The sequence below is a fragment of the Euleptes europaea genome, chromosome 1 (genome assembly GCF_029931775.1).
Source record: "Euleptes europaea isolate rEulEur1 chromosome 1, rEulEur1.hap1, whole genome shotgun sequence".
Taxonomy (NCBI): domain Eukaryota; kingdom Metazoa; phylum Chordata; class Lepidosauria; order Squamata; family Sphaerodactylidae; genus Euleptes; species Euleptes europaea.
Window position 1 is genome coordinate 17,067,197 of NC_079312.1, and position 10,633 is coordinate 17,077,829.

Below are 10,633 nucleotides of genomic sequence, written 5' to 3' on the forward strand. Positions count from 1 at the left end.
AAATATATTTAGAAGTTAGACAGACAGAAAAAGAAGCCAAAAAGAGATTACAGTTGAAGCCAGATAGTGTTGTTTTGTCCATCTCAAGGCTGGACAACAGAAAGGCATCTGAGTGTCTGAGAATCATTAGGGAGGACAAGATTAATGTAACTAGATAGAAATGCCAGGTGTTAAAACAATGGACACTATACACAAGCTTATTCCACCAATCATGTTGTTTCTGTTTTATGGTCCATCAATGGAATGTCTATATTAGTAAGCCAATAAACAAATGAATTACATATTAATCAACCAATAAATTAGCAGAAAAGTTGTAAACCAATCATTAGTATAATGTATAAATGACGTATTTTAGATAATGTATAATGAGCTAACCAAAGGTTATATAAGTCTAAACACAGTCATCTTCAGGGCTCCAAACTCCATTTTGAAAGCCTCTGAAGGGCAGAGTCTGGAGACTTAAATAACTATTTGAAATAATAAAACTTGTTTTTTCCAAGACAAGTGGTCCGGGTCTTTGTGTCATGAACTCTTAAATCCAGCTCATAAATTTCTATAACAACATAAATAATTGTATGTTGGAGATATCTGTTTTTTCTTCTTCCCCCCTGTCCCTTTTTCCTTTTTTTCCCCTTCCTTTATATAACGAAGTAAAATTTAAAAACAAGCAAACAACCACAACCCAGTGTCCTCTCATTTTGTTGGTTGCCTGCACTATGCTATTCTTATGGCATTGTTTTTAATTGCGATCCATTTTGAGTCTCAGCGAGAAAGTCGAACTAGAAAGCAAATAAATAATTTCTGCTTAAGCTTCAGCGGTTTTAGTCCGTTCTCTGCATGGTGTGTTCCAGAAACGTAGAATTTTTCTCTCAGTACAGAATTCTAGATGCTGAATATTCCCACTCAAGAAACCCCTCACCCCACCCCCACCTGTGGCCCACAAAGTGCTGGGTCTCACCAGGTACTACTTGGGGTGTAGATCCAAGCCCCATAAGACCCATCAGACTTCCGGAAAGTGAGGATTCGCTCGTAGCCTACGACACAAAAGACAATCAGGTAATAGGTATAATGAAAGGGAATACGAATCGAAGTACAAAAAATAGAACTAAAGAATTGATGCAGAAATGAAAACAAGTAATAAAAAAGAAATCAAGGTTTTAATTATACTTATGATAATGACGAAGAGAGTCCGTGCGCTCGTGAAAAGTAATGAATGTTATCCTATTTTCCTTTCCCTATTTTCCCCCTTTATTTTGTATCCTAAAAATATCAATAATTAAAAAAAAACAAAAAAACAAGTGAGTCCCTCCCCAAAACACCAAACTTTTGCTACTTTTCAGCAAACTCTGCGTTGAATGCATGGGCACTTGAAGGGGTGGGGAGGAAGGGAAGGGCTACATTTATCTTAGGACATTGAATAATCAGTGAATGGATGAACTGGAAAATTATCAGATGAAGTGAATGCTGGGGAAGAGAGAAACAACTCTAGAATTTCACCAAACAGCATGAAAGAGGAGGAGGAGGAGGAGGAGGAGAGTTGGTTTTTAAATGCCAACTTTCTCTGCCACTTAAGGAAGAATCAAACCGGCTTACACCTTCCCTTCCACTCCCCACAACAGACAACCTGTGAAGTAGGTGAGGCTGAAAGAGTGTGATTAGCCCAAGGTCACCCAGCTGGCTTCATGTGGAGGAGTGGGGAATCAAACCCGGTTCTCCAGATTAGCCTCCGCCGCACAACCACAAAATGGCTGCCGAACGAGGTGGAGCTAATCACAAAATGGCTGCCAGAGGAGGTGGGGCTACGCATACCTAAATACAGGGGAGAAAAGGGATAATTTTAAAAAATACAATGGGAAAGAGGAGTGAGAGTGAATAAAACCACTACTGTAGTTGCAGCTGCAGCTGAAATGTTATTTTAATCTGCCCAGGCAATCACATGGCCAATGATCTGACAGAAGCCCTGTTGGGCAAGTGCCCCACCTGGCCCCACCCACACTCGGTGAGCACCAGGCAAGGTGCTGGTGAGCACCATGGCACCCATGGGGATCATATTGGGGACCCATGTCCTAGAGTGTCCTCCTCATGTACCCCACCTGTACGAAGATTCTCCAGCGCCTGTTCTTTGCTCTCTGGTTTGAGCTTCAGCCACTGCTCCGTCTGGTCTAGATAGCGCATGGCGTAGACCCCCGGGGCCAGACGGAGCATGGTTTGCTCGGCACAACCCGTCGGAACCTGCAGCAGCGACGACAGCCCTTCAGGCGACAGAGAACTCTCCAGAGTGTCGGCTGGCATGGATCCTGCATCAAAGAGAACGCCACGGTCCAGCGGTTTAGTGTGACAAAAGCCGAAAGTGGAAGTTAGGGCGTAAGGGCCTCGGTTCTGCTTTCTTACCTGTCAGGCGAACGTTCATCTTGAAGTCCCCATCTGGAATGGCATTGGACGGCATCTCTCCCTTAATCTCCACAGATCTGATCTGGCCCTCTGTCCCAAAAAGGGGGAAAGAAAGAGAGGCAGTTAGGAGGGCGAGCCTGGTTCAGTCCTCCAGCCAGGCCCAAGAGCTCTCATGCTTCACAGCGTCCCACGGATGGTTCAAATTGTGGCGCCCGTACGACACTCTGGCCACAAGGGGCCTATGACTCCTCCCTCCCAATCCACTCCATCGGCTCAATCTGATCAGGTGTGAGGGGCACTCTTCCTAACCTGGTTGTGGATTATGATTAATGTGGGCTCATTTCTACTCTATGGTATTTCTCAGGGCCAAACCATACGTTATGTTTTTTTGATGAGAGTTGGATCTAGTGAAGAGGAATTGTGGCATTGGGGCCTATCAGAATTCTACGCATGAACCAAAGTTTAGTTAGAAGCATTAGTATAGCTAATGTATAGAATCATTAGTATAGCTAGTATGCATCATGACCAGTATTCATTTTGATGAGTAGCCATAAATATCCCTGTCCTCTATGAACATGTCCGCTCCCCTCTTAAAGCCTTCCAAGTTGGCAGCCATCACCACATCCTGGGGCAGGGAGTTCACCGTATCCTGGGGCAGGGAGTTCCACAATTTAACAATGCATTTTTGTGAAGAAATACTTCCTTTTATCTGTTTTGAATCTCTCACCCTCCAGCTTCAGTAGATGACCTTGTGTTCTGTTATTACGAGAGAGGGGGGAAAGTTTCTCCCTGTCCACTCTCTCCAAACCATGCATAATTTTATAGACCTCTATCATGTCTCCCCTTAAACCGCCTTCTTTCCAAGCTAAACAGCCCCAAGCATTTTATCTGCTCCTCAAAGGGCAGTTGCTCTAGTCCCCTGATCCTTTTGGTTGCTCTTTTCTGCACCTTCTCAAGCTCTGTAATATCCTTTTTTAGGTGTGGTGACCAGAACTGTACACAGTATTCCAAGTGTAGTCTCACCATAGATTTGTACAAGAACAGTATGATAGTAGCAGTTTTATTCTCTATTCCTTGTCTAATTATGGCTAGCATAGAATTTGCCTTTTTTACAGCAGCCACACACTGGGTTGACATCTTCATTGAGCTATCCACTACCACCCCAAGATCCTTTTCCTGGTCTGTTGCTGCCAGCACAGATCCCATCAGTGCATATATAAAGTAGGGATTTTTTTTTTTTGCCACAGTATGCATCACTTTACACTTGCTCACATTGAATCTTAGTTGCCATTTTAATTCCCATTCTTCGAGTTTGGGGAGATCCTTTTGGAACTCTTTACAGTCCGATTTTGTTTTAATCACCCTAAATAATTTAGTGTTATCTGCAAACCTGGCCACCTCACTGTTCACCCCCAAGTCAAGGTCATTGATGAACAGGTTGAAAAGCACCGGTCCCAACATAGATCCCTGAGGAACCCCACCGCTCACATCCCTCCATTGGGAGAACTGATCATTGATTCCTATTCTCTGCTTCCTATTTTTCACCCAGCTCTCAATCCATAAGAGGACCTTCCCCCTTTATTCCATGACTATGAAGTTTGCTTAGCAGTCTTTGTTGGGGGACTTTGTCAAAAGCCTTTTGGAAATCCAAATACACAATGTCCACAGGCTCATTCCTGTCTACTTGCTTAATGACACTTTCAAAATCAACAGCTGGGAATAGTTGGAGGAAATAAGTTCTTCCTCTTAAGAGTGGTTAGTATAGCCAAGAAGAAGGTCAACTTGACATTTCTGTCCTTGGCCAGCAGGAACCGAACTACTTGGAAAGTACAGATGTTCCTGTTATTAGCTTTTGAGATTTTGTAACAATTTCTGAGAATTAGACTGTTGTTTACATGTGTCTAAATAACTGCTAGGATGCCCGCTGATGGGCGAGGGAAAGGGTCTGGTGTCTCCCCAAAGGTCAGTGCCGCCGTCTCTCTCCCTTCTGCCCAGACAATATTATCACTGTTATTATTGTTTTTATCATAAACGATATGTCTCTATTTCAAACTATTCTCTGAGCTTCCTGTCTGAGTCCAGTCAGTCTGAACCATTTGCAGGGGCCTGGATATTTCCCCTACACCAGGTTTCCCCGGAGCCAACTTTCTTTCTCCACGGTCACACAGCAGCTGTGGGGAAAAGCACTTTTACAGTCCTCAGGAGCCTGACTGGACTCAGGAGGATCACACAAGGAAGGAAGGGCTCCTGCCTCCCCCTCCCCTTGCCATTTTCCTGAGAATAAGAATAAGAAGAATTGGTTTTTATATGCCAACTTTCTCTACCACTTAAGGAAGAATCAAACCGGCTCACAATCACCTTCCCTTCCCCTCCCCACAACAGACACCCTGTGAGGTAGGTGGGGCTGAGAGAGTATGACTTGCCCAAGGTCACCCAGCTGGCTTCGCGTGTAGGAGTGGGGAAACAAATCCAGTTCACCAGATTAGCCTCCGTCTCTCATGCAGAGGAGTGGGGAATCAAACCCAGTTCTCCAGATCAGAGTCCACCGCTCCAAACCATCGCTCTTAACCACTAACACCATGCTGAAACAGCAAGGGGGGGAGAGTAATTTGCCTCTCTTTGGAGCTAAACATGGGCAAATCACCCCTCCTCAGCCGTTTCAGCTCAGGAAAATGGTGGGGGGGGGGAGAAGACTTTCCCTCCTCTGCACTGTTGTTGGAGAATCCAGACCCAACTCATCAAAAAACATAACAAGCATTTTGGCCCTCAGTGGGTTTAGGTTTATTTTTTTTCCTTCTGAATTTTAAAAGGCTTCATTGTCTGCCTTGAACATATGGGAACAGGTTGAAACCATTCAGGTCATTTTGAAAGGTTACATGTTTGCACTGTGTCACGTACACCCCCACCTGCAGACATTCTTTCCCCCAGATCTTTCACCTCCGTCGTTCTTTCCTACCTGCAATATCCAGGGGGACGGTGTATTCTTCCACCTGAACGGCACCCTCTTTCTGTCAATGGAAAAGAGATGGAGCAGATGTGGAGGGGTGTATCAGAGCCAACATGACAGCCAGCACTGGGCGACAGGCGGAGGGCGAGACTCGGATGAGGGAGAGCTGGCTTTGAATCCCTGGCTTGGGGGCAGGACATGGGCCATGTTTTCAAGACAGGCTTGGCTTCCTGTCTTGAAAACCTCCAGACTAACAAAGACTACAGTCAACAATAGCCATACAGATTAGCTTTGGATTTCACACATTAACAGATCACTTCAGGATACAATGGTTCCATATTAACATACCACACCCTCATTAGCACATTATCTTGATACTTACAGGACAATGGTTAGCACATTAACTTTGTTACTTTTTGCAGGACAATGATTCAGCTCAAACCCAACCCCTTTCTGACTATATATTACTCTTCCTACACACTTGACATTGAGAGACACTGTCCTTCAGTGTTACTCCTCTGAAGATGCCGGCCACAGCTGCTGGCGAAACGTCAGGAAAGAAAATACCAAGACCACGGTTACACAGCCCGGATAACCTACGAGAACCAGTTATTGATTGTATTTCTAGCATTTCCATTATATTTTTGTGTGTCATCAGTGCTTGTCTGTGTTTGTTAAGTACCTGAAGGTCGGCAACCCTAGCTGCTGGGCCTCTTCACTTCTGCAGACATAAGGAGCAGGGACTGGGAGTGATGCCGCACGATGACTCATGACATCACTTCCAGTTTTTACCTGGAAGTGACACCACAGCACGGACGAATTCCTAGAGTGCCATGGTATCACTTCCTGGTACGAACCGGAAGTGACCTTACAACAGTGCTTCCCTACCCCAAAAGGTTTCCACTGGTTGCCACCACTTTTTTGGCCATCTTAGCCCCACAAGAAGATCTCTGTTGAAAACTGCTAGGCTCGGGAGCGGGGGGACATCTTTTGCAGTGGAAAAGGCCTTACCTCAACCCGTAGCACTTTTGTCACCTTGTCCCCAGCCCCCCAGCCACCATGGGCAACGACTGTGATGGGGATGTTGTTTGCTCCCATGGGCACCAGAACAAATGGGATTGGGACCGCTGAGTTCCCTGGCACGTCCACCTGCTGCTTTCTTGCTGGGCCCACCGTGGCCGGAGAGCAGATGCCCTCAGCAGGTTCCAGATATACGGAGGCCTGAAAGGGGAAAGGGAGAGTGCCTGGGTTATTAATCACTTTTATATGTTTAATTTAGTGTTGCGACCTTTTGCTGATTAAAATACATTTTGCTGATTAATCAGGCAGGAGGCAGTTTACACCTATGAGTGCAAACCTGGGGTAATTTCAGACTTCAGGTGAGCATGAGGAACTGCATGTCTGCATATTTCCCTCACACACAGAGACACAAAATCTGTCTGGAGATAAGTAATCTAACAAGTCTACCCTAGCATTCTCCCTAATAGAAGGAAAGCCAGCTCTGGTTAGGGTGTCAGACTAGGATCTCAGAGACCCAGGTTTGAATCCCCACTCAGCTTGATGGTTGACCTTGGGCAAGTCACACATCATCAGCCTCACTTATCTCACAGGATTGTTCTAAGGATTAATGGGACACAAGGGACTCCTTTGGGTCCCCACTGGGGAGAAAATGGGGGGAAAGCAAAGACAATAAATAATAGGTTAATTTTTACATATGGGGAGGGCCATTTTTTCTCCAAGAGGGAGACATTCGAACAACCAACCCCTCTACTTTCAGTCTAAATCAGCACAGCCCAAGAACTCTGAACCATGTACGTAGGTCAGCTCTAAACAGACGGAAACTCTTGTTAGCCTGGATCTGTGGAAGGTTTCTGTGGATCTAAGGGATTTCCTGCCTCCCTTCCTCCTGCTGCAGTCCAAAATGCCTCCCCCCATTCCTCTGAGAGAATGCCCAGGAAACAGCATGATCAAGGAAAAAGAGGTCTGCCATGGGAGGGGTGAAAATCAGCAACAGCCATCCTGTCTCCTTGCTCCCAGGCAAATTCTTCAATGGATCCAAGCTTATAGTTTTGTTTTCAGTTTCAGAAACATAGGAAGCCTCTCTCTCAAACTCTGTTAGAAATTATTGGTCTTCGAGAACATCCGCAACATAAGCGTTAGGTGAGTTTGTGCACTAGAAGGTAATAAAGAGGGGGAAATTCTGTCGTGTCCTAGAGGGACAGCAAACTGAGCAAAGGGCCAAACCAAGGGGGAAGTCCTCTTACCTTGACTGAGTCAGGCAGGTAATTGTACAGAACTGGACGGAGCTCAATTTGTTCAAAGCGTTTCACTGAGTAAGGCAGCCTCAGAGAGATGTGGAACTCTTGGAAGACTTTAATTTGGAGAGGTTCTGAGACACAGATCCCTGAGAAGGCAATTCAGAATGAGCACTGGTGAAAAGGAAGACAGGAGAGGGAGAAGGACGGGTGGGTAGATGTATGGAATGCTGTCTTTCATGGAACTTAAGAAAACTAGAGTCTTGAACTTTCAATATTATACGGAAAGACTCTGATTGGGTGGAAGATCCATGATGGACGATTGCAGAAGACCTGAGATTCAAATTCCAGCTCTAATAATAATTGTGTGCCATGAAGTCACAACCAGCATGGCAAGGGGCTGTGGCTCAGTAGTAGAGCATCTGCTTGATATGCAGAAGGTCCCAGGTTCAACCCCTGGCATCTCCAGTTGAAGGAACCGGGCAAGTAGGTGATGGGAAGGACCCCAGCCTGAGACCCTGGAGAGCTACTGCCAGTCTGAGTAGACAATACTGACTTTGATGGACCAAAAGTCTGATTCAGTATGACCTCAGTATCATGGGGTTTTCAAGGCAAGGGATGAACAGAGGTGGTTTGCCATTGCCTTCCTCTGCATAGCAAACCCTGGACTTCCTTGGTGGTCTCCCATCCAAGTTCTAACTAGGACCAACCCTGCTTAGCTTCCGAGATCAGATGACACTGGGATATTCAGGCTGCTAAAATTCCCCAGTGTTATACAGTTTAAAATATCAGGTTGAAGGTGATGTGAAAGACCTCCACCTGAGAACCTGGAGAGCCGCTGCCAGTCAGAGTAGAAAGTCTGGACCAGAAGGGTCCATATAGTCGGACTCAGACGGATTCATGTGCTCATGTCCATATGTGAAAGAAGATGGATGGGTAGTTACTTCTGTTCTTGTGGGAAATGGCCAAATAGATGGCTATGTTTATGAAGACATCAGTTAATTGACAATTTTTATTTGTAGAAGATAAATGAAAATGGGTGAATTTTTATGGGATATATATTGATATGCCAAACCAAGGGGGAAGTGGTTTTGAACTGCAGTGGTTTTGAACTGGAGATCTTTGCACCAGGGCCAGGGTGACTTGCTGGGCAATCCTGTGTGTGTGCATAGTGCCGTCAAGTAGCAGCCGACCTCTGGGGACCCCAGCAAGGGGCTTTCAAGACAAGTGAGAAGCAGAGGTGGCTGGCCATTGCCTTTCTTTGCAGAGTCTTCCTCGGAGGTATCCCTTCCAAGTACTGACCCTGCTTAGCTTCTGAGATCTGACGTGATCAGGCTATACCAGGCCAACTTCCCTCCTGCTGTGCAATCCTAAACCTCTTTAAGCCCGTTGACCTAAATGGATTGAAAAGGGAGTATCTCCATTTAGGACTGCACTGCAATCCTGTGTGTGTACAGAAGGTGGATAGAAGGGCACAGGCTGAAAAGTAAGTTATGGACGATCAAATGGATGAACATGAACCTTTGTGTATGGGGAAGCAAATGATAATTAAAGGAAGACCTTTGTGAGTTTGCTCAAACGTCTGGCAGAAACCAGTAGGGGTCCGGTTTACCTGTGCTATGTGACATGCTCACTGCCTGGATCTCCCAGGTGGTGATGGAATCAGGAAGCACCACTGTTTCCCTGTGGGAGAAAAACGGGACTTTATTTATCCAGAGACGACAGGTAATCAGTGTGGCGGGGGAGAATGCGGGCAAGAAATGGGGAACATTTGGGTCCTAACTTTTGTTATAGGCTTCTGCATTGCCTGACTGCCTGGCTGGATGCCTGGCTGCTGAGATGAAGGATTTCCCCCTTAAGATCTGGGCCCAGGGACTTTTGACGCCTGCTTCACAACTCTGCCTCTTGATCTAAAGTGGCCCAAGACCCAGAATCCAATAACTGGAGTATTTCTACCCCAAACTAGTGCATGGAAGGGAGGGAATGCTACGGAAAGTTCCTTGGCCCACTCACGTCTTTTTCTGGTCCACAGTGAATGTTTTCCACAGCCAGCTCTCAGGGAAGACGCTCCGGACTTTGACGACTTCGTCATCAAAGAAATCCTCTTCCTCCTCTTCTCCTTGAGCTATACAGAGAGAGGAGATCCCAAGCAGAGAATGACCATATCTCCCTTAGATTGCCCAATCGTGGCAAATCATTTGCCACAGCGGAAAGATTACTGTTTAGAACAGGAGGCTACTGTATTTCTCTGTGTTTTGTTTATCCCACTCTTCCTTCCAAAGAGTTCAGGACACAACAACTCCTCTTCTCTCCACCCCTTACATTAAGATTTACGCTTGAAAGTCTCATAGTGGAATTCACACCAAGCCTTTAATCCTCCACCACCACCTCAAAACCTGCCCCATAAAAATTCCCCAGTTTGGTTTTCATAGAACCGTAGAGTTGGAAGGGGCCATACAGGCCCATCTAGTCCAACCCCCTGCTCAATGCAGGATCAGCCTTGAGCATCCCTGACGAGGGCTTGTCCAGCCTCCACTTAAGGGCTGCCAGTGAGGGGGAGCTTTCCACCTCCCTGGGTAGCCGATTCCACTGTCAAACAAATATTGCTGTAAAAAATAATAATCCTAATATCCAACCGGTACCTTTTTGCCCACAATTTAAACAAATTATTGTGAGTCCTGTCCTCTGCAGCCAAGAGGAGCAGCTCCCTGCCTTCCTCTAAGTGGCAGCCCTTCAAATTCTTAAAGAGAGCAATAATGTCCCCCCTCAATCCCTTCTTCTCCAGACTGAACATTCCCTTCAGCCTTTCCTCACAGGGCTTGGTCTCCAGGCCCCTGATCATCTTCGTCGCTCTCCTCTGCACCTGCTCGATTCTCTCCGCATCCTTTTCAAAGTGAGGCCTCCCATTATGTGTCTGTCTGATGAAGTGGGCTATGACCCAGGAAAGCTCATATGGAAATAAATGTTAGAATTTCAGGTGCTGCTAGAATTTTATTTTTCAGAACACGACACATGGATTTTCTCCCCATCCCTTTTATCC

The 10,633-nt window shown here is 45.9% G+C and overlaps 1 protein-coding gene and 1 non-coding gene across 2 annotated transcripts in view; one reads left to right on the forward strand and one right to left on the reverse strand.

Moving 5' to 3' along the window:
- LOC130472687 (complement C4-like) overlaps window positions 1–10,633 on the reverse strand; it is a 79,903-nt gene that overhangs the window by 26,870 nt on the left and 42,400 nt on the right. Inside the window, exons 19-26 of the mRNA XM_056844099.1 lie at window positions 9,607–9,709; window positions 9,206–9,276; window positions 7,603–7,742; window positions 6,350–6,559; window positions 5,348–5,399; window positions 2,392–2,481; window positions 2,094–2,297; window positions 959–1,034 (exon numbers count right to left, since the gene is read on the reverse strand). Of these exons, the coding sequence (XP_056700077.1) occupies window positions 959–1,034; window positions 2,094–2,297; window positions 2,392–2,481; window positions 5,348–5,399; window positions 6,350–6,559; window positions 7,603–7,742; window positions 9,206–9,276; window positions 9,607–9,709 (946 nt within the window). The remainder of the gene's footprint in view (window positions 1–958; window positions 1,035–2,093; window positions 2,298–2,391; window positions 2,482–5,347; window positions 5,400–6,349; window positions 6,560–7,602; window positions 7,743–9,205; window positions 9,277–9,606; window positions 9,710–10,633) is intronic.
- Window positions 7,990–8,061, forward strand: TRNAI-GAU (transfer RNA isoleucine (anticodon GAU)). Its single transcript has one exon. It is a non-coding gene; the product is annotated as a tRNA-Ile (tRNA).